The sequence below is a fragment of the Oncorhynchus mykiss genome, chromosome 15 (assembly GCF_057628025.1).
Source record: "Oncorhynchus mykiss isolate SJ-2025 chromosome 15, ASM5762802v1, whole genome shotgun sequence".
Classification (NCBI taxonomy): Eukaryota; Metazoa; Chordata; class Actinopteri; order Salmoniformes; family Salmonidae; genus Oncorhynchus; species Oncorhynchus mykiss.
Genome location: NC_143036.1, coordinates 7,168,694 through 7,192,354, shown reverse-complemented (window position 1 = coordinate 7,192,354; position 23,661 = coordinate 7,168,694). Strand labels below are relative to the sequence as shown.

At 45.6% G+C, this 23,661-nt stretch overlaps 1 protein-coding gene across 3 annotated transcripts; it reads left to right on the top strand.

Moving 5' to 3' along the window:
* The first annotated feature begins 913 nt into the window (after window positions 1–913).
* Window positions 914–17,554, top strand: LOC110490887 (polypyrimidine tract-binding protein 2). Of its 3 annotated transcripts, none has more exons than XM_036945686.2 (13): window positions 914–1,049; window positions 1,843–1,870; window positions 2,965–3,031; window positions 4,380–4,582; window positions 6,470–6,766; window positions 8,043–8,153; window positions 8,335–8,536; window positions 9,027–9,142; window positions 12,606–12,639; window positions 13,192–13,284; window positions 13,694–13,910; window positions 14,797–14,874; window positions 15,152–17,554. In XM_036945686.2, exons 1-13 carry the CDS (start codon window positions 1,042–1,044, stop codon window positions 15,279–15,281), a joined length of 1,584 nt encoding a protein of 527 aa, XP_036801581.2. In that variant the 5' UTR covers window positions 914–1,041; the 3' UTR covers window positions 15,282–17,554. The 3 variants fall into 3 exon arrangements, 2 of the variants coding, with proteins under 2 accessions (XP_036801581.2, XP_090055366.1); XM_090199240.1 differs by lacking the exon at window positions 914–1,049 and adding an exon at window positions 1,464–1,569; XR_016486533.1 differs by lacking the exon at window positions 12,606–12,639 and having other exon boundaries at window positions 939–1,049.
* The last annotated feature ends 6,107 nt before the right edge of the window (window positions 17,555–23,661 follow it).

Here is a 23,661-nt window from a genome sequence, read left to right as displayed (position 1 = left end):
AGATCCTTGTGACATGTGGCCATGCATTATCATGCTGAAACATGAGGTGATGGCGGCGGATGAATGGAACGACAATGGGCCTCACGATCTCATCACAGTATTTTTGTGCGTTCAAATTGCCATCGATAAAATGCAATTGTGTTCGTTGTCCATGGCTTATGCCTGCTCATACCATAACCCCACCACCACGTGGCACTCTGTTCACAACATTGACATACATTGCCCACACAACGCCATACACGTGGTCTGCGGTTGTGAGGCCGGTTTGACATACTGCCAAATTCTCTAAACGAAGTTGGAGGCGGCTTATGGTAGAGAAATTAACATTAAATTATCTGGCAACAGCTCTGATGGACATTCCTGCAGTCGGCATGCCAATTACATGCTCCCTCACATCTGTGGCATTGTGTTGTGTGACAAAACTTCACATTTTAGAGTGGCCTTTAATTGTCCCCAGCACAATGTGCACCCGTGTAATGATCACGCTGATTAATCAGCTTCTTGATATGCCACACCTGTCAGGTGGATGGATTATCTTGGCAAAAGAGAAATGCTCACTAACAGGGATGTAAACAAATGTATGCACAACATGTGAGAGAAACCAACACTTTACATGTTGGGCTTATATTTGTGTTCAGTGTATGTGTGTAATATAGCCAAGCCCGTGTTTGATATAGGCACAAGTAACACAACCTAGAGTCACATTAAAAGGATAAACAAACAGACCTACAGCCTAAAAAATAAAACCCAACAACTCAATGTTCACAGCAAATGATGTAGACTAATTAATGACAATGCATCAATTTAAAGCTTCTATGAAATACAAAATAGCGTACCATTGTGTCTTAAAATGTTAAAATTGGTTTTACAGAGAAAAATCTATGCTGCTGCGTGTAAAACGAAACACGTTTTTTTGTTCGACTATTTCCGCCGGGTTCGACTATTTCCGCCAAGCTCTCAAGTCCCTCCATTTTGTTGTATGTGCTGTTGGCAAGAGAAGTGCAAAACAAAAACTGTGTTGTTTATAACGATATTCTAGCAATGGACGGGTATGTATTGGCAATCTATGTGTTTTTCATGAACGATTAATCATCTTCGGCAAGATTTAGTTGTTTCAATTCGAGTAGCTTGCTTACCTCATCCTAGCTTGGTTTTTATTTATTTAAGCTAAAGGTAGCTAGCTAACGTTACGTTAGCTTGGCTAGCTAACGCTAGCTAACTCCTGGATGGACATGTGAACTGCCAGACGACGATGGCTAGTTAGCTTCAGTTAGAGAACAGTTAGAGAACAACAATTATATTTTGTTTATGTAACTGTTAATAAACTAGCTAATACATTGACTGGGCAATCACGTTCAGCTAACGTTAGTTAACTAGCTAGCTCAAGCGGCTAGCTCTGGCTAATCTTAAGAGATGAGGACCATTCGAGCATGACAGGGTGTGTCGTCACTTGTCCGGTGATCATTCGTTTTTATCCTTTGTTGATCGGAAATGTAGCTAGCGTACGCTATCTACTCAAAAACAAGCTATCAACACCGTTAAACTACAAAATCACTGGCTAACGTGCAGGTTACCCATTTTATAGATAGTCAACGTGTGTAGGTGACTAGCTATGTTGTAACTAGGAGTTAACTAGCCGGCGTGGAGAGAAAGAGAGAAACGTTTGTCATTGGTGGTTTTCTTTGTTTTGCGTTTATCCACGGCACTAACGTTAGCCTGCTAGCTAACTTCCTTAGCTACTAGCTAGTTGAACTCCAGATGAGTAAAGCAGCATGCTGCTATAATTGTGGAAAGATTTGGCTTAACGGGGTAGCTAATCATTCTGTTCCCTCTCTTTTTCAGTATGGGAGATGTTGCAGTTGGTGTGAAGGTAAGCTTCAGCCCAATGCCCTCTCTATGGCAAGTAGCCTAATGGTTAGACCGAAAGGTTGCTGGCTCGAATCCCGGAGTGGACAAGGTACAAATATGTCGTTCTGCCCCTGAACCAGGTGTGCCCGATGTGAAATGGCTGGGTCCCTGGTTCGAGCCTAGGTTGGGGTGAGGAGAGGGGGGCGGAAGCTATACTGTTACACGCTGTTCCCTGGTAGACTGTCAATGTAAATAAGAACTTGCCTAGTTAAATAAAGGTTAAAAATATATATATTTATGGCAAAGGTTATAGCTAGTTAGATAAATGGAAACCATATCTTAAAATTCCCTTTCATTGCTATGGCAATACAAACACATTTTTTTCTTACCCAGTTGAGTTGTTACATTAGGCTACATCAAATTTAGCCTCCATGCAGTTTTTGAACCCCTAGAGTACTTTATGGGCAGATACCTAACACAGACACACAACTCAAATTTACCTCTCTCCCATTGACAACAATTGTTTAAAAAAAGTTGTGCTTTCAAGTCAGGATCTGGGCATAGGCCTACTGGTATGAGTACAGAATCCTAAATGTAACTCACTACTGTTGAGAGAGTATGTCGTATCGGGGCCCCCCCAAAAAAGGTCCTAATTTCTAGCTTTCATGATATTAGAACAACCGTAACTAAATAGGAACAACGTAAGTCGCATCTGTTTAGAGAGAAACTTGTTCTCTTATAAATGCTTTGTGATCCTGTACCCTTCCAACTTGATTTGTGTCCAATAACCCTTGTTCCGTCTTGTGCGAAACAACGGCAACTTCCTCTAACAGAAATACTCTTTACTCTCTGTTTATTTCATTGATGTTTCACGTACAAAATAAAGTTTACTTTTGAGAAGCATTCGTTTCAGCCTGTTCCTAGGCCGTCATTGAAAATAAGAATTTGTTCTTAACTGACTTGCCTGGTTAAATAAAGGTAAAATAAAAAATTATCTACCTGTCCAGAGATCTGTATTTCATTGTTGTCTTTTAAGGGCTCTGCTTGCTCTCAATTTCTTTCTCTCTTTCGCTCCCCCTCTCTTTCTCTCCCTTTCTCTTTGTTTTCTTTCTCCAGAGAGGATCAGATGAGCTGATGTCAACCAGTGTCTACAACAGTGGATCTGACATGAGCAGTATCGGTGGTAAGTTAGGGATTCCTTTTTTTGTGTTTTTTTTTGCCAGCCCTCTCTGAAGGGATATTTGCATAAGTAATTTGACCGTGTTCCAACGGCATTCAAATAAGTCAAGGGATTAATGAATGTTTGAAGTAGAACGGCTGCATTGGTCAATGTCTTCCTCACGGCAGGTGTTTCAGTATGTGTAGGTGGGAACACGCTAGCATGTGACTGAAATAGAGATGTGGTGCATTTCAATAGGCTATATCTATTCAGAACATGGCTGTAATGTCTTAAATAAACTATAGTATGGTATTTTTTATTTTTTAAATATTTTTACCAGGCAAGTCAGTTAAGAACACATTCTTATTTGCAATGACGGACTACCTAGGAACAGTGGGTTGACTTCCTTGTTCGGGGGCAGAACGACAGATTTTTACCTTGTCAGCTCAGGGATTCGATCCAGCAACCTTTCGGTTACTGGCCCAACGTTCTAACCACTAAGCTACCTGCCGCCGGGGCTGAAGAGAATGAAGCCTGACACGGGTTGACTGGGTTGACACGGGTTGACTGGGTTGACACGGGTTGACTGGTTTGACACGGGTTGACTGGATAAGTTTCTATTTTCATGGAACTTGAAATCCTCAACAAAACATTAAGGACACCTGCTCTTTCCATGACACAGACTGAGCAGGTGAATCCAGGTGTAAGCTATGATCTCTTATTTTGAGTCACTTGTTAAATCCACTTCAATCAGTGTAGATGAAGAGGATAAGACGGGTTAAAGAAGGATTTTTAAGGATTGAGACAATTGTGTATGTGTGCCATTCAGAGGGTGAATGGGCAAGACAAAGGATTTTAAGTGCCTTTGAACGGGGTACGGTAGTAGGTGCCAGGTGCACCGGTTTGAGTGTGTCAAGAACTGCAACGCTGCTGGGTTTTTCATGCTCATCAGTTTCCAGTGTGTATCAAGAATGGTCCACCACCCAAAGGACATCCAGCCAGGTTGACAAAACTGTGGGAAGCATTTAAATCAACATGGGCCAGCATCTCTGTAAAACGCTTTTGACACCTTGTAGAGTCCCCATGCCCTGATGAATTGAGGCTGTTCTGCGGACAAAAGGGGGGGGGTTCCTAATGTTTTGTACACTCAGTGTATATTGCATTCAGATGCTAAATATAGTATTGTACTTTAAATGTTTGAGATACACTAATACTGAAGTTCAGGTGTGACGTGTTCGTCCATCGTAAGAGGGTGGAGTCTCGTGGTGTTCATTCCGTGCTCCTCTCAAGTAAGTGGGTGTTTTGTGCTTTCTGGGGGGTGGCTTTAGAGCAGAGCAGGATTGGGACAATAAAAGCTGTGTCTTCTATCTAGATGTTACAGCCAATGGGAGCGACAGTAAATCCAATGGGAGCGACAGTAAAAAGCTGAGAGTGGAAGACCGGATGGAGGCCCCTCCCTCTCGTGTGCTGCACATCAGAAAACTGCCCAATGAAACTTCAGAATCGGAGGTCATTGCCCTGGGGTTACCTTTCGGGAAGGTCACAAATATCCTGACGCTTAAGGGGAAAAACCAGGTGAGTGTGCCCAGATAGAGGAACAGGCGATTAGCAAGGTTTTACTCTGCCGAAATCTATATGAAAAATAAGCCCACAATGTAAAGAATTTTTGTGTGTAGGTTAATGAGTGTCGAATTTGGTTAATAAAAAATGTAATTGCTAATTTGCTACGTGAGTTTTACTCGATCTAATAGAAGTTACGTAATGGTTAGGTTGTTACAAATGCACTGATATAAGTGGACATGTGGCATTTTGCGAGTGGGGCGAGGGAGGGTTGAGGAGGCTTGGCTTGAAACGCTGAGCATCTTGTTATGTATTACGTCCACACAGTTATACTTATGTCTTAACTTCTGAAAGTTAAAGTTGGACTAACAAGTTTGTATGCAGAGTGGCACCAGAATTAAAATAAAAACATATGTTTTTAGTTAATAAATCCAATTTAAATGTTACCTTTATTTAACTAGGCAAGTCAGTTAAGAACAAATTCTTATTTACAATGACGGCCAAACCCGGACGATGCTGGACCAATTGTGCGCCGCCCTATAGGACACCCGATCATGGCCAGTTGTGATACAGCCTGAATTTGAACCAGGGTGTCTAGTGACACCTCTAGCACTGAGTTGCAGTGCCGTAGACAGCTGTGCCGCTCATGTCTTCTCTAATAAAAAATCTCTCCCTAATTTCTGAATCGAGTAATGTCAGTAGGCTGCAGTAGCATATGTTTCAGAGGGGCAGGTAGCCTACACAGGCACAAACACTGGCAAAGATGTTCAATTGGCAGGCAGACGCTGGAACATGTATCTGAGTGACAGTGTAAGGGCTTTGCATAGGCACTATGTTGTTATTAACTGGTTCCCATGCTTTTAGGTTCTGTTCCGTAACAGTGTAGATCACTTTCGTTCCTGGTTCTGATTCTGTTCCTTGACATTTATTTTTCTGTTCTCTTCCTTGAACCGGTTCCAACCACTGCTTGAAAGAGGAGATGGCCTCAATGGCGCTGCCCCAGCTGTCACGGACACTAATATGGCACAGTAACAAATATACTATGGCCTGTGGTTCACATGCGTATCTGCCCTCTCATTGGCTAGAATGGTCCCACCTGATCTCGCCTGCCTTCCATCTTTGAGGACATCTTTTTCCATTGTTAGAGCGGTCGGTCAGTCGACTGTCCTGTCAATTTAATAGACGATCTTTGGCCCAGTATAATACAGCGGCCAATTTAGATTGTGTTCTCTGTCAGGGGGCTTGCTAAAGAGTAGGCTATGGTCGGTTGGCCCTTTCTCCTTTCTTGTTTTGACCTCTTGCCTGAGTCATAATTGCCTGTGTTTTAATCCATTGGTATTCCTTGTCACAAGGATTTAAAAAAAACATTGGCTGTGTTTGTTTGTCCGGCATGAATGTCGTGTTTACGATTTTGTTGCATTAATCGCTATGTTTTCTTCGTTTATGTCCCACTCCCTGGGAGTATTTTATGATACCAGAGTTCCATGACTGCTACCATTTTAATCACATTTTGCAGCCCTTTGACTTGGGCTTAGCAAGTAAAGAACTGTTAGGAGGTTAAATCCATGTTTTGGTCAAACTGTAAAGTACATTATCCACATGATTCCTGTGATGAGTGTCTACCTGCCCCCCCGGTACACGCACAAACCACTCTTATTTCCCCGGGGGGGGGGGAAATGCTCTCGGAAAAAGAAAAGCGTTTCTGGTTGTATAACAAAATTGCCTGAAAAACACAGCTGAAAATATAAAAACATATATAAAATATTATGAAAAATATACATGTTCTTGTTGAGGGGTGCGACCAAATTGTGGGCTTGAACCGTATTATAAGACCTCCCAGGATGCCGTTGGGTATTTCGCCTAACAGAAGTCTTAATGCTGTTCCTATCTATCGGTCTTCAGGCTTTCTTGGAGCTGGGCACAGAGGAAGCAGCGATAACCATGATCAACTACTACTCTACTGTGACACCGCATGTTCGGAACGTCCCCGTATTCATCCAGTATTCCAACCACAAAGAACTCAAAACAGATAGTGGGAACCAGCGGGCCCAGGCGGTCCTGCAGGCGGTGTCAGCGGTCCAAGGAGGAGGTACTCCTGCGTCGGGCTCCATTGTAGATCTAACCGCCGCGTCCAGCCCTGTGCTCAGAATAATCATCGATAACATGTTCTACCCGGTCACTCTGGATGTGCTGCAGCAGGTAACCTACAATCACTATGTATTCTTAGTTTTTCTCATAGGTTTGGCAGAGGGCAGATTTATGAATGCAATGTACAATATTTTTTTTTTATCCTCCCGTTTTGTACAGACGTGATCCGAATCAATGGCGCCGTACTAGATGGCAGCCGTTTTGCAAGCTCCGACCAAACGTTGCTATTTGTGATTATTTTTGTTGTTGTTTCTTTTTTGCTTTATTTTTATGCACTATTAATTCTTACAACCGACAACAATAACTTTTGAACATCAGACCAGCAGTTACTTACTCCAATTCCGTCTTCAACTTCTACTCATCTTCCCTGGGCTCTCTCTGTAATGCCGACCCAATTTTCGGGCTACCCAAGCGGAAACGCCGGCTTCAGAGGCAAAAGGGGTGGCGGATCCTGGTGAGATTAAGGCAAAAGTCAAAATCGGCCACCTCTGCCCCCCTCCAACCCGCTGGCCAACATAGTCACTCGACAATAAGATGGATGACCTCCGATCGCAGATTTGCTACCAACAAGACTCGAAACGCCCCCCCATACACATCGACAGGCCTGCAGTGGAGCAGGTCGAGAGCTTCGAGGTCCTCGGTGTCCAAATCACTAAAGACTTAAACATGGCCCGAAGAAGACGCAGCGGCATTAAGACAGATGAAACGGGCCCCTCAAATTCCTCGGTGCCAGTGAGAGCATTTTGATTGGCTGTATCACTGACTGGTATGGCAATGGCACCGCCCTCCATCGCATGGTTCCACAGAGGGTGGTGTGGACAGCCCAGTACATCACTGGGGCCCAGCACCCTGCCATCCAGGACCTCTATATCAGGAGGTGTGGTAGGAAGACCTGGAAAATCATTAGAATCCAACCACGAGGGGGGGCGCAAAACCGGACAGGAAGACTCGACCCACTCAAGTGACACACCCCTCAGATGGACGGCATGGAAGAGCACCAGTAAGCCAGTGACTCGGCCCCTGTAATAGGGTTAGAGGCAGAGAATCCCGGTGGAGAGCGAGGGGAACCGGCCAGGCAGAGACAGCGCCTTGCCAATTCACATTGTTATTGATTATTGCACGTTTGGATTTTGAGTTTGCATGGAAGGCATTTCACTGTACTTGTCACTTGCATGTGACATGACAACTTGACTATCTCTTCTGCCCATTTATCTCATCACAGTAGTTTCATATTACATCTGATAGTTAAACATCAGCTATTTCGTAGAGGTTGTCTTCTCAATATTTTTGTGTTGCTGCTGGTTTTTTTTGGGGGGGCGGGGGTCAGATCTTCTCAAAGTTTGGCACGGTCATGAAGATCATCACATTCACCAAGAACAATCAGTTCCAGGCTCTGCTGCAGTTCAACGACCCACCCACCGCCCAGCAAGCCAAAGTAGTGAGTGGGACTTTTTCCATTGTTCATTATCAATTTGTTACGTACGGAATTTTATCATTTCATTACACGTTTGTGTGCAAATAAAGTACATTTGTATAGTTGCTGTTCGGTGAAGATTTCTGGGACAATTATCATTAGATATGGCAGATAACCCCAACTGGATCGTTCCATTGTTCCTCAGGCCCTGGATGGTCAGAACATCTACAACTCGTGCTGTACGCTCCGCATCGACTACTCCAAGCTGGTCAACCTGAACGTGAAGTACAACAACGACAAGAGCCGTGACTACACCCGGCCAGAGCTCCCTGCGGGGGACGGACAGCCTGCCATAGACCCCAACATGGCTGCTGCCTTTCAAGGCAAGGACTCCAACTCTCTGCTCGGTAAGATCCTAGGTAGACCCCCCCCCCCCCTCTGCTCAGTAAGATCCCACGTAGACCCCCCCCCCCCCCCCTGCTCGGTTAGAACCCAGGTAGACGACCCCCCCCCCCCTCTGCTCGGTAAGATCTCTGGTAGACACCCCCCCCCTCTCCCCTGCTTGGTAAGGACCCCCCCCCCCCTCTGCTTGGTAAGATCCCACGTAGACCCCCCCCCCCCCCTGCTCGGTTAGAACCCAGGTAGACGACCCCCCCTTCCTGCTCGGTAAGATCTCAGGTAGACGCCCCCCCCTCTGCTCGGTAAGATCCCAGGTAGACAGACGCCTGACTGCCGGGGAAACATTCGTTTCACATCGCCCAGGGCTCTGGGTGGGCGGACTTTGCTTATTTTCCACCATTCTGTTGGTCCTAAAGGGAAATCTCTGCCCTCACTAGCCCAGGGTGAGCTGAAATTCATCCTGTTGTGTCTAAATCCTGACCCCTCTGACCTCTCCAGGTGGCCTGAGCCCGCTGAATGCTGCCGCGGCGGCTGCTGCTGCTGCAGGGAGGGTAGCTCTGTCCGGTCACTCTGGCGCCAGTGGCGTGCTCCTGGCCTCCAACCTCAACGAAGAGGTCAGTAATGATCTTTCTACCCCCTCCAGACGGAACTCTTATCACAAACCAACACTATCTCCACTTTCTCTCTCCATCTTTCTCCTCTTTCTCTCTCTCCTCTCCATCTCTCTCCCTCTCTCTTTCTCCTCTCCATCTTTCTCCTCTTTCTCCTCTCCATCTTTCTCCTCTCTCTCCTCTCCATCTCTCCATATAAATGTTGAAGCCTGCCAGTGCAGACTGAGTCTCTTTCTCCTCCTGTCTGCTATGTTAACACTCTAATCTCTCCTCCTGTCTGTTAACACTCGAATCTCTCCTCTCTCTGCCATGTTGAGCTGAAGCTGGTTAACACTCTGCCATGTTGAGCTGAAGCTGGTTAACACTCTCCTCTCTCTGCCATGTTGAGCTGAAGCTGGTTAACACTCTCCTCTCTGCCATGTTGAGCTGAAGCTGGTTAACACTCTGCCATGTTGAGCGGAAGCTGGTTAACACTCTCTTCTCTCTGCCATGTTGAGCTAAAGCTGGTTAACACTCTCCTCTCTGCCATGTTGAGTTGAAGCTGGTTAACACTCTCCTCTCTGCCATGTTGAGCTGAAGCTGGTTAACACTCTGCCATGTTGAGCGGAAGCTGGTTAACACTCTCCTCTCTCTGCCATGTTGAGCTGAAGCTGGTTAACACTCTCCTCTCTGCCATGTTGAGCTGAAGCTGGTTAACACTCTGCCATGTTGAGTTGAAGCTGGTTAACACTCTCCTCTCTCTGCCATGTTGAGCTGAAGCTGGTTAACTCTCCTCTCTGCCATGTTGAGCTGAAGCTGGTTAACACACTCCTCTCTGCCATGTTGAGCGGAAGCTGGTTAACACTCTGCCATGTTGAGTTGAAGCTGGTTAACACTCTCCTCTCTGCCATGTTGAGCTGAAGCTGGTTAACACTCTGCCATGTTGAGCGGAAGCTGGTTAACACTCTCCTCTCTCTGCCATGTTGAGCTGAAGCTGGTTAACTCTCCTCTCTGCCATGTTGAGCTGAAGCTGGTTAACACTCCTCTCTCCCATGTTGAGCTGAAGCTGGTTAACACTCTGCCATGTTGAGCGGAAGCTGGTTAACACTCTCCTCTCTCTGCCATGTTGAGCTGAAGCTGGTTAACTCTCCTCTCTGCCATGTTGAGCTGAAGCTGGTTAACACTCTCCTCTCTGCCATGTTGAGCTGAAGCTGGTTAACACTCTCCTCTCTGCCATGTTGAGCTGAAGCTGGTTAACACTCTGCCATGTTGAGCGGAAGCTGGTTAACACTCTCCTCTCTCTGCCATGTTGAGCTGAAGCTGGTTAACACACTGCCATGTTGAGTTGAAGCTGGTTAACACTCTCCTCTCTGCCATGTTGAGCTGAAGCTGGTTAACACTCTGCCATGTTGAGCGGAAGCTGGTTAACACTCCTCTCTCTGCCATGTTGAGCTGAAGCTGGTTAACACTCTCCTCTCTGCCATGTTGAGCTGAAGCTGGTTAACACTCTCCTCTCTCTGCCATGTTGAGCTGAAGCTGGTTAACACTCTCCTCTCTGCCATGTTGAGCTGAAGCTGGTTAACACTCTCCTCTCTCTGCCATGTTGAGCTGAAGCTGGTTAACACTCTCCTCTCTCTGCCATGTTGAGCTGAAGCTGGTTAACACTCTCCTTTCTGCCATGTTGAGCTGAAGCTGGTTAACACTCTGCCATGTTGAGCGGAAGCTGGTTAACACTCTCCTCTCTCTGCCATGTTGAGCTGAAGCTGGTTAACTCTCCTCTCTGCCATGTTGAGCTGAAGCTGGTTAACACACTCCTCTCTGCCATGTTGAGCGGAAGCTGGTTAACACTCTGCCATGTTGAGTTGAAGCTGGTTAACACTCTCCTCTCTGCCATGTTGAGCTGAAGCTGGTTAACACTCTGCCATGTTGAGCGGAAGCTGGTTAACACTCTCCTCTCTCTGCCATGTTGAGCTGAAGCTGGTTAACACTCTGCCATGTTGAGCGGAAGCTGGTTAACACTCTCCTCTCTCTGCCATGTTGAGCTGAAGCTGGTTAACTCTCCTCTCTGCCATGTTGAGCTGAAGCTGGTTAACACTCTCCTCTGCCATGTTGAGCTGAAGCTGGTTAACACTCTGCCATGTTGAGCGGAAGCTGGTTAACACTCTCCTCTCTCTGCCATGTTGAGCTGAAGCTGGTTAACACTCTCCTCTCTGCCATGTTGAGCTGAAGCTGGTTAACACTCTCCTCTCTCTGCCATGTTGAGCTGAAGCTGGTTAACACTCTCTTCTCTCTGCCATGTTGAGCTGAAGCTGGTTAACTCTCTCCTATTCTCTCTTTCTCCTTTTGCCTGACTGAGCTGAAACGTAACTGTCTCTCTCTCCTCTCTGCACTCTCTCCTATCCTGACTTCACCTCTCTGTCTCTATGGAGAGGACCCTGTATTTCAGATACTTAAACTTGCAGTTATATTTTTATTTGGGCCCCACACCCTGTTGACGTGCATGTCTGTGGGGGTCAAACATGATCTATGGTTGCCATAGTGCTTCCAGGTGGTTTCATGTCTGTTCTTGCATGTCGATGACACTAAACAGAGATTTGACTGCATGCTCTTTCTACTAGTTATTTTCATTTCACCCCCCTTTTTTTTTTTTACTATGTACCGATTGATCCTGGACGTCGTGTGTTAGCCTATCGCATGCCTTTTTGTGTTTGTTCATTGCCAGGCTATAACTCGTATGTTTATGATTTTGACATTGACCGTACCTTATCCGTGTCTGTCAAGGGGATGATATACATTTGGCCCAGTTTATTTGCTTATTTAGTTGTGATAAAGTACATGAACCAGTCAGTCTGACCAAACTCCTGCATCATTTCCTGTGTACTGACCTGTATTTTAATTTGTCTCCCTCCCTCACTTTGTTTTTTTTACATTTGCATTTCCCCCCCCCCCCACTCTCTCTCCCTCTCTCTCCACCTACCTTCCCCATATACCTTCCCTCCCTCTCTCTCTCCCCACCTAATTACCCTTCATATCTCTCTCTCCCCCCCCCACTCTCTCTCTCCCTCTCTCTCTCTCCACCTACCTTCCCTCCCTCTCTTCCCCTACCTACCTACCTACCTACCCACTCTTCATCCCTCTCTCTCCCTCCCCAACTACCTACTCTTCATCCCTCACTCCCTCCCTCCCCAACTACCTACCCTTCACCCCCCCCCCCCCCCGCTCTCTCTCTTCTCCACCCACCCCCCCCCCCCCCATCTCTATAACCCCCCCGTGCTCATGCTTGGTGCTTGAACAAAACCTGTTCCCTCGGACCAACCTTTATCCCCAAATTTAACTGCCTTGAACCATACTCCATGACCACCTTCACCATTCTACGGGAAACCACCCTCCTGGATGATCTGTCCACCTCCGCTCTCTCTACCTCCGCTCCGACTCTTCTACCTGTCTTCCTGTCTTCTGCTGCTTGCTCTCTTCTCCTCTTCTAAAGATGGTTACGCCCCAAAGTCTGTTTACTCTCTTCGGTATGTTGTTGTTAGCTCTCTGTTGCTCTTCTGTTGTTGCTTATTTCTGTTCTAAAGAGACATTCACTTTTTTTTATTTTTATTTTTGTTCATTTCCATATTGCAGTAATTGTTTTTGACTTTTTTTTTTTAGTTTTGTTGTTGTTGCTCCTCGGTTATCGTTTTTGGTTTGGTTCTCTGTCTCTCTCTTTGACTATCGAAATTGATCCCATCCATAGATTTCTGTTAAAATGCATGGTACATTGATTTGGCATAGCCTGTACAGTAGTTTAATTAGCCAAACATGTCATTACCGTATCTGTTTATGGGGTGTCTCAATCTGTCCTTAATACACACACACACACACCTCTTGCTCAACTCTCTTCAAATGTTAATTCTGATGAATGATCTCTAGCCTACATTCAGACTCTCTCTCTCTCTCTATCTAGCCTCTTACTCTGTCTCTGCCTTGCCTAAACTTTCCCTCTATCTCAAGTGCTAAAGTGTTTCCTCACTGTCTCCTCTTCCTCCTCTTCCTCGCCCTCCTCTCGTCTGCTCATGCCTTTAACCTAGGGGTGTACGGTGATGCCCAGAGGGTGAAGATCCTCTACAATAAGAAAGACAGTGCTCTGATACAGATGGCTGATGCCAACCAAGCCCAGCTAGGTAAGACCCCGGCCCCGGCTAGGTATGGCCCCGGCTAGGTATGGCCCCGGCTAGGTAAGGCCCCGGCTAGGTATGGCCCCGGCTAGGTAAGGCCCCGGCTAGGTAAGGCCCCGGCTAGGTAAGGCCCCGGCTAGGTAAGGCCCCGGCTAGGTAAGGCCCCGGCTAGGTAAGGCCCCGGCTAGGTAAGGTCCCGGCTAGGTAAGGTAACATGATCCTCCTCCATTGTCTCATGTTTATTGACTGATAAAAAGGACATTTCCCCCAGATGTATTTAGTGTCTAGTTGATTGATTGTTCCAGTCTTTTTGAAGTAGATTCTGTCCTAAATGTGGGGTGGGGGGGTGGTGTTTGTCTTGGGACACAGTACTGCTGTATTAAAAACTCACTCGGTACAAATGAAATGCTTCCAGCTATGAGTCACCTGAATGGGCAGAAGATGCATGGGAAACCAATCAGGGTGGCTCTGTCTAAGCACACCTCGGTGCAGCTGCCCAGGGATGGACTGGATGACCAGGGCCTCACCAAAGACTTCACTAACTCGCCCCTGCACCGCTTCAAGAAGCCTGGCTCCAAGAACTTCCAGAATATTTTCCCTCCCACCACTACTCTTCACCTCTCCAACATCCCGTAAGTCTACCACATGGCCTCTACACTACACACTGATCTAAGAACAGTTTTGTATTCTGGTAAGCAGATTCTGTATATGTTGGTGCATTCCTCTAGACACTGATTTTTAAGGACAGTTTTGTTCTTTCTCACTAGGGTTTGGGGAAGGTAATCTGAGGCAACATCTATACCTGGAAGAAAAGTTAAGGGAGCTTTATGTCTAGGGGAAAACACCAACAGACAGAGGATCTGCTTACCATGTTCAAATCCTAACAATGACCATTATGAGTTAATACAAAACTGTTCCTAGATCAGTGAAGTCTTAGGGCTTCCCGAGTGGCGCAGCGGTCTAAGGCACTGCATCTCAGTGCTAGAGGCGTCACTACAGACCCTGGTTTTGATTCCAGGCTGTAGCACAACCGGTCGTGACTGGGCGTCCCATAGGGCGGCGCACAATTGGCCCCAGCGTCGTCCGGGTTTGGCCCTGGGGGTTCAGGCCGTCATTGTAAAATAATCATTTGTTCTTAACTGACTTGAAGAAAAAGAAAAGCTGTGGTCTGTGCCTGGGTTGTGGTCTGTGCCTGGGTTGTGGTCTGTGCCTGGGTTGTGGTCTGTGCCTGGGTTGTGGTCTGTGCCTGGGTTGTGGTCTGTGCCTGGGTTGTGGTCTGGGCCTGGGTTGTGGCCTGGGTTGTGGTCTGTGCCTGGGTTGTGGTCTGTGCCTGGGTTGTGGTCTGTGCCTGGGTTGTGGTCTGTGCCTGGGTTGTGGTCTGTGCCTGGGTTGTGGTCTGTGCCTGGGTTGTGGTCTGTGCCTGGGTTGTGGTCTGTGCCTGGGTTGTGGTCTGTGCCTGGGTTGTGGTCTGTGCCTGGGTTGTGGCTAGAATGCTAATAAGTTCACGTGTTTCCACAGAACGGACGTTTCCGAGGAAGACCTCCGACTGCTCTTCTCCAACGCCGGGGGAACCGTGAACGCGTTCAAGTTCTTTCAGTAGGTCTCTCTTCGCCGTTTTTTTATAATAACAGAACTGAGCTACAGTTGTTCTTCAATTGGTTGTGAATTAACTTGAGCATTGATTTTTTTCGAACACTCCTTAGCTCTGTGGCTAGCTCCAGGGAGTATGTGAGACTTGCTGAGGTTGTTGTTCCTGTCCATTCTGTGGGGTGTGGTTGAGAGCAGAGCAGAACATACACACCACATTCTGATGGAACCGTTTGGACAGACCCAAGTTGTATTTTAATGTGTTCAACCGTTCTTCTGTTCCCAGGGATCACAAAATGGCGCTGCTCCAGATGTCAACGGTGGAGGAGGCCATCCAGGGTCTGATCGACCTCCACAACTACAACATGGGTGACAACCATCACCTGAGAGTGTCCTTCTCCAAATCCACCATCTAAACTTCAAGCATAATGCTCGATCCTCCACAACATCCATCGCTTTCTGTTTTCCCTAGCAGATTTTTTTTGGGGCTGGCCATTTGTTAAACCCTGTTGACTCGTTCCAGACTCTGGGGACCACGTTTGGACCTTATTGTTTCTTTCTAAGTGTTATCAGTCATTCCTTCAGAGAACCATAAACCCAAACCTGGGGGGAGAAAATGTTGTACTTCTATGTTTTGAGGACATTTTAACCCCTTCACCTGATTCTGACCCCTGTGTTAGTCCCATACCCTCTGATCCTGACCCCTGTGTTAGTCCCATACCCCCTGACCCCTGTGTTAGTCCCATACCCTCTGATCCTGACCCGTGTTAGTCCCATACCCTCTGATCCTGACCCGTGTTAGTCCCATAGCCTCTGATCCTGACCCCTGTGTTAGTCCCATAGCCTCTGATCCTGACCCGTGTTAGTCCCATAGCCTCTGATCCTGACCCCTGTGTTAGTCCCATAGCCTCTGATCCTGACCCCTGTGTTAGTCCCATAGCCTCTGATCCTGACCCCTGTGTTAGTCCCATAGCCTCTGATCCTGACCCCTGTGTTAGTCCCATAGCCTCTGATCCTGACCCCTGTGTTAGTCCCATAGCCTCTGATCCTGACCCCTGTGTTAGTCCCATAGCCTCTGATCCTGACCCCTGTGTTAATCCCATACCCTCTGATCCTGACCCCCGTGTTAGTCCCATAGCCTCTGATCCTGACCCCCGTGTTAGTCCCATAGCCTCTGATCCTGACCCCTGTGTTAATCCCATACCCCCTGACCCCTGTGTTAATCCCATACCCCCTGACCCCTGTGTTAATCCCATACCCCCTGACTTCCTGACCCCTGTGTTAATCCCATACCCCCCTGGCCCTTGTGTTAATCCCTGACCCCTGTGTTAATCCTATAACCCATTTCTATGATCAGCAAACTATTTGCCTTTTCTACCTTCTCATTATGAAGGGTGGATGATTGGACATGGGCGCCTCTTTTTTTTGACTATGATGATTTAGTTCTACAAGATATGTGCCTTACCAGACTATCAACTCTTTTTACATCCCAAATATTGACGTGAATCCCTGTCTGATTTTGAGGCACATTTAATTTTGATGTGAAATCGAACATGATTTGTCTCTTCTCCCGTGTCACTGTTGTAGTTTGTACGTTTCTGCCATCCAAGTTTGGAATTTTTCAGTTGCTGTTCAATTTGGGGAGTCCCCCCCCCCCCACTTTTTTGTGTTAAATTCACTGTGGTTGTTGTGGAGTGGGGAACAATATGAGAGTGAAGTTGAATCAGTCTTTTTATTTTAATTTTTTAGCTCATTTAGACCACATTGCTTGAAGGTTTCTTGTAGCGGAACAACCAACAATACCGATTTAACCCTAGTTATTTTTCCTTTAATTTTTTTTTTAGTTTACACATTTACTAAAATAGTCTTAATGTTTCTGTTCTTTCTAGGTTTTTACTTCCTTTGTTTTTCATCACATTCATGTACATGGGTAGGAGGTGAGAGGTTTTCTATGCTTCTACTGCCTGTTCTCTCTAGTTCTTGGAATAAAACATTACGTAATACTTTTACTAATTCGAACTGCACTTAACGGTCACGATAGTGTCATACACATGACAAAGCAAATGTTATGACTGTTTTTGAGACATACAGTTTAAGCGAAGTGTTACCAAAAAAAATAAAAAAAATCTGCTTTTGCATGTGTTGGAAGAGGTTAGCGAAGTAGAACCTGTTGTGAAGTCAACGTGTTTCTGTTTAGAGGGACAACCCCCTGGTTGGGACCAAAGTCTGTGCCTTTTTTAGTCTTTAATTTACAGTTGTATCACAAAGGAAAAATAATCCACATTTTAATGAACCCCCTCTGATATACAAAATATATCTGGGAGGAGAGAGAAATAAGGTAAGGTACAGGACACGATTCATTATCAACGACATTAATTCCGTATACAGTTATTTTAAGCAGACCTACACATAATACCCATTATGGTTTTAAGAATCCCACAACCTCAACTTGCTGGATAAAAGTGTGTTTTCAAGAGAGAAAGTCGTGTATTTTCTATATTGGTTACATTTTTTACATCTCTGGAAATGTTAAGATTCAGATATAGTTTGGAAGCGGCACAATTAAAATAATTTTCTAACAAAAAGTCGGGAGATTTGGTCGGACGTGTTTTAGATGTTTCTCTTCTATCGTGTGTGTGTTCTGCTTTTCCTCTGTAGCATGTTCAATAAACTTCTGTAGCTCTATTCACTTCTGTCTCTCTCTGTGACCTGCTCATCTTTTCTCTCCACTCGCGCTTATATATTATTTTGATTTGTATTTTATTCAGACCCCCATTAGCTGTTACTAAAGAGCATCTACTCTTCCCGGGGTCCACATAGAACATGACATTAATACAGAACGGTAATAGACAAGATAAGCACATTGCTTAGCTTTACAACAGGAGTATAGCCTACTTGGCTGGCATGAAAATGAACCACGGGGAAAGCGACCTCCCCATTCGCTATTTAAGTGCGCGGAATTACTTTTCCCATGGCCCTGTTCTGAGACCGGTACGTGTATGTTTAGATAAGGTTTGTATCAACTGAAGTGGCCGAGTAACTTATTAAAATTAAGCACATTCATTTGCTTTACAACAGGAGTAGAGCCTAACTGGCACACAGGCGGCACGTGAGTTTCAAGTTTGGGGAAGATAATTTTCACCATAAAAATACACCTTTTATAATAATCGCGTTTGTGGTCACTTGGAAACAATATTTTCCCACTAATTGATGGCATTTTGGAACATTCGCGCATATATAGCCTTCTGCCGTGTGCGCATCGCTGCGCTTAAAATGTGAAGAAATAGCCTAATAGTAGATCAACATTTTAAGCTAAACCTTCTAATCTGTTGCATCAGCCTCATTGCTTAATTTTTGTTTTTGTTGTCGGTTGCAATTGATCTTAAATTTATACAACTGTCCCAGATGTTTGGAATATTTATTTAATGACAAGTTGACCAATGGAATAGGTCAACTTGTTGTACTATGGGGGATAGTGGATTGCTGTTCGTTAGGAACACTCACCCTGTGGACAGATCTTCTAGCATCCTCAATATCTGCCTTGGAATTCGATAAAATGGGACCCAGCATTTGTGTCTCGATGTGTCTGTCTTCACTTGGAGCCTACTTCATAGCTGAGATGCCTGTGAGAAGGACCTGATCATGTACGTTGGCTAACAAGAATTAAGATATCTGAGTGAGCCATGTGAGTGAGAGCTGCTTCAGTAAGAAGGGAATTATTGGCATATAGACAAGATGGGAGACAAATGGGGCGGAGGTCAGATTGCCTGCTGAGAATTCATAGGCCAGTCAGTAAACTTCCACTACAATCCATTCTATTGGCCAATGTGCAATCATTGGAAAACACAATGGCTAATATACATTCAAGACTATCCTACCAACACTACATTAATAACTGTAACATCTTGTTTCACCGAGTCGTGACTGAACGACACACGGATAATATAGAGCTGGTGGGATTTTCCGTGCATCGGCTGGACAGAAAAGCTACGTCTGGTAAGGGGTGTGTGTCTATTTGTCAACAGCTGTTGCGCGATGTCTAATATTAAAGGAATCTCAAGGTATTGCTCGCCTGAAGTAGAGTACCTCATGATAAGCTGAAGACCACACGATCTACCAAGAGAGTTCTCAATTATATTGTTCATAGCCGTATACTTACCACCACAAACCAATGCTTGCACTAAGATCGCACTCAATGAGCTGCATAAGGCCATAAGAAAACAAGACAGTTCTCATCCAGGAGCAGCGCTCCTAGTGGCCAGGGACTTTAATACAGGCAAATTTAAATCTGTTTTTACCTCATTTCTACCACTTTGTTTGTGGCAGGGCTTGAAAACTATTACGGACTACAAAGGGAACCCAGCCGTGAGCTGCCCAGTGACGCAAACCTACCAGTCAAGCTAAATGTATTTTATGCTCACTTTGAGGCAAGCAACACTGAAGCATGCATGAGAGCACCAGCTGTTCCATACGACTGTGTAATAACGCTCTCGGTAGCCGATGTCACCAAGACTTTTAAACAGGTTAACATTCACAAAGCCGCAGGGCCAGACGGATTACCAGGACGTGTACTCAAAGCATGCGCGGACCAACTGGCAAGTGTCTTCACTGACCAAATTGAGCAATCGGGAGAAGGGCCTTGGAAAGTAGGTGACCAAGAACCCGAGGGTGAGTCTGACAGAGCTCAGAGTTCTTCGGCGGAGATGGGAGGACCTTCCAGAAGGACAACCATCTCTGCAGCACTCCACCAATCAGGACTTTATGGTAGAGTGGCCAGACGGAACCCACTCCTAAGTAAAGGGCACATGACAGCCCACTTTAAGTTTGTCAAAAGGCACCTAAAGGACTCAGACCATGAGAAACAAGATTATCTTCTCTGATGAAATCAAGATTGAACTCTTTGGCCTGGAACTAACTGCAAAACATCTCCCTCACTAACTTTAAGCATCAGCTGTCAGAGCAGCTTACAGATCATTGCACATGTACATAGCCAATCTGTAAATAGCCCATCTGTAAATTGCCCACCCAACTACCTCTTCCCCATATTGTTTTTTGTTTGTTTTTGTAGCACTTCAGTATCTCTACTTGCACATTCATCTTCTGCACATCTATCACTCCAGTGTTTAATTGCTAAATTGTAATTATTTCGCAACTATGGCCTATTTATTGCCTTACCTCCCTCATTTGCACACACTGTATATAGACTTCTCTATTGTGTTATTGACTGTATGTTTGTTTATTCCGTGTGTAACTCTGTGTTGTTGTTTGTGTCGCACTGCTTTGCTTTATCTTGGTCAGGTCGGAGTTGTAAATGAGAACATGTTCTCAACTAGCCCACCTGGTTAAAATTAAGGTGAAAAAAAAATACTCAACCTGTCTAAAGAAGCCAAGAAGGCCAGTTTTATGGCTTCTTTAATCAGCACAACAGTTTTCAGCTGTGCTAACATAGTTGCAAAAGGGTGTTCTAATGATCAGTTAGCCTTTTCAAATGATAAACTTGTATTAGCTAACACAACATGCCATTGGAACACAGGGGTGATGGTTGCTGTTAATGGGCCTCTGTACGCCTAATGTAGATATTCCATTAAAAATCAGCCGTTTCCAGCTACAATAGTCATTTACAACATTAACAATGTCCACATTGTATTTCTGATACATTTCACGTTATTTCAATGGACAAAAAAAAAGCTTTTCTTTTAAAAAACAAGGACATTTCTAAGTGACCCCAAACTTATGAACGGAAGTGGAACAGCTTTCAATTCAGAGACCATAGGTGGGAAAACACATCTACCAACTATTGACCAATAACTGACCAATAACTGTTTCTGCACTGTGAAATGTTAAAAAGTAGTCTGATGGTCTATTAACACTTTCCTGTACTTGACCTGTGGCTGCTGTGCTGTACTGTGCTGTGCTGTGCTGTGCTGTACTGTACTGTGCTGTACTATACTGTACTGTGCTGTGCTGTGCTTGCAGTGTTGTGCTGTGCTGTGCTGTGCTGTGCTGTGCTGTGCTGTGCTGTGCTGTACTGTACTGTGCTGTACTATACTGTACTGTGCTGTGCTGTGCTTGCAGTGTTGTGCTGTGCTGTAGTGTGCTTGCAGTGTTGTTATTGAGTCACTTCATCAGCAGGGCTGTAAAAATGATGGATGCCCTGTCTGACTGTCTGATGAAGACAATTCTCCAGCTCTGCTCTGTAGTTGATGTGCTTGGCCTGATGTGATTCATCATGACCTAGACTGACTTCCACCGTAACGCAACACCCCCCCCCCCCCAGTCCCACGCTTACGCCGCTGTTATTTTGCAAACCTGTGTTCTCCCATGTACCTTTTTTATAAACCGAAATGACGTCGCAGTGAGCAGACGACCCAGACCAAATCAATAGCTCGTCGAGACCCAATGTATCACGGTGGAGACACCTGTATCCACTCTCCATCACCCAGTCAACAAAATGGGAGCTGTTCTTAATTGTCCTGTCTTTCTTTTTTTGGATCTTTCTTTATGAAAGATGTGTCGTGTGGCTGAGAACTTCTTGTTGGTGTTGAAGGCGTGTTCTCTCTTTCCCTGTACAAGTTTTAATTATGTCTCAAATGCTTCTGCTTCTAATCTATGCCACTTTAATGAACTCTTCCTACATGTACATACTACCGCAACTAACCGGTGCCATGGCACATTGACTCTGTACCGGTACCTCCTGTATATAGTCTCCACATTGACTCTGTACCGGTACCTCCTGTATATAGTCTCCACATTGACTCTGTACCGGTACCTCCTGTATATAGTCTCCACATTGACTCTGTACCGGTACCTCCTGTATATAGTCTCCACATTGACTCTGTACCGGTACCTCCTGTATATAGTCTCCACATTGACTCTGTACCGGTACCTCCTGTATATAGCCTCCACATTGACTCTGTACCGGTACCCCTGTATATAGTCTCCACATTGACTCTGTACCGGTACCCCCTGTATATAGCCTCCACATTGACTCTGTACCAGTACCCCCTGTATATAGCCTCCACATTGACTCTGTACCGGTACCCCCTGTATATAGTCTCCACATTGACTCTGTACCGGTACCCCCTGTATATAGTCTCCACATTGACTCTGTACCGGTACCCCCTGTATATAGTCTCCACATTGACTCTGTACCAGTACCCCCTGTATATAGTCTCCACATTGACTCTGTACCGGTACCCCCTGTATATAGTCTTCACATTGACTCTGTACCGGTACCCCCTGTATATAGTCTCCACATTGACTCTGTACCAGTACCCCCTGTATATAGTCTCCACATTGACTCTGTACTGGTACCTCCTGTATATAGTCTCCACATTGACTCTGTACCGGTACCCCCTGTATAGAGCCTCCACATTGACTCTGTACCGGTACCCCCTGTATACAGTCTCCACATTGACTCTGTACTGGTACCTCCTGTATATAGCCTCCACATTGACTCTGTACCGGTACCCCCTGTATATAGCCTCCACATTGACTCTGTACCTGTACCCCCTGTATATAGCCTCCACATTGACTCTGTACAGGTACCCCCTGTATATAGCCTCCACATTAACTCTGTACCGGTATCCCCTGTATATAGCCTCCACATTAACTCTGTACCGGTACACCCTGTATATAGCCTCCACATTAACTCTGTACCGGTATCCCCTGTATATAGTCTCCACATTGACTCTGTACCGGTACCCCCTGTATAGAGCCTCCACATTGACTCTGTACCGACACCCCCTGTATATAGTCTTCACATTGACTCTGTACCGGTACCCCCTGTATATAGTCTCGCTATAGTTATTTTACTGCTGCTCTTTAATTACTTGTTACTTTTATCTCTTGTTCTTATCCTTATTTTTTGAAACTGCACTGTCGGTTATGGGCTCGTCAGTAAGGATTTCACTGTGAGGTCTACACCTGTTGTATTCAGCATTTCACTGTAAGGTCTACACCTGTTGTATTCAGCGCGTGTGACTAATAACATTTGATTTGATTTGATTTGAACTTATTTACTGGGGCGACAGGTAGACTAGTGGTTAGAGCATTGGACCAGTAACCGAAAGGTTGCTAGATCGAATCCCCGAGCTGACAAGGTAAAAATCTGCTCTGCCCCTGAACAAGGCAGTTAACCCACTGTTCCTAGGCCGTCATTGTAAAAATAAGAATTTTTTTCTTAAACTGACTTGCCTAGTTAAATAAAGGTTAAAAACCCTTAACAATCAGTGATTGTTCAGTTCAGAGACAGATCTTAGCAGTGTTCTGCTCTGGAATAATGTACAGTTTAGGCCCCCTAGCAATCAGTCAGTCAGCGCCAAGTCAGGCCACACCACTGCGCTCGTCACATCTCGTCTCATTCCCTTTTATAGAGACACGGGGGTAATATTGTATTCCATTTACTAAGTTCATTACCTGGTCATCAGCACGTTGGGGGGGGGGGGGGGGGGGGACCGTAACTGCTAATCCATACTGCTCCACACAGCCAATACACATAGACCTCTTAATCTCTTCTCATGTGGCAGCCTCCCCTTGGCCCGAGGTATTGCTACTGTTCAGCAGAACCGGTTGCAAAGTTACTGTATTTGTTTTAGATTGTGTTCCTGTTTGAGAGAGAAAGAGAGACTGCATTTTACTACATGATCTCCTCGGTGCTGAGATCCCCCTCACAACTAAACTACCCCCCCCCCCCCCCTTCCCTCACTTGGTCTGGCCCAGTGGAAGTACATGTTGTGGGATCGGCATGGCGATTGCTGTCACCAATGCCAAGGGCAAGGGGGACGATCATGGCTA

Excerpts from the sequence above, each read along its gene's own strand:
- LOC110490887 (XM_036945686.2), top strand. Across the intron at positions 13,285-13,693 it reads TGCCAACCAAGCCCAGCTAG|CTATGAGTCACCTGAATGGG; the intron begins GTAAGACCCCGG and ends AAATGCTTCCAG. Across the intron at positions 13,911-14,796 it reads CTTCACCTCTCCAACATCCC|AACGGACGTTTCCGAGGAAG; the intron begins GTAAGTCTACCA and ends GTGTTTCCACAG.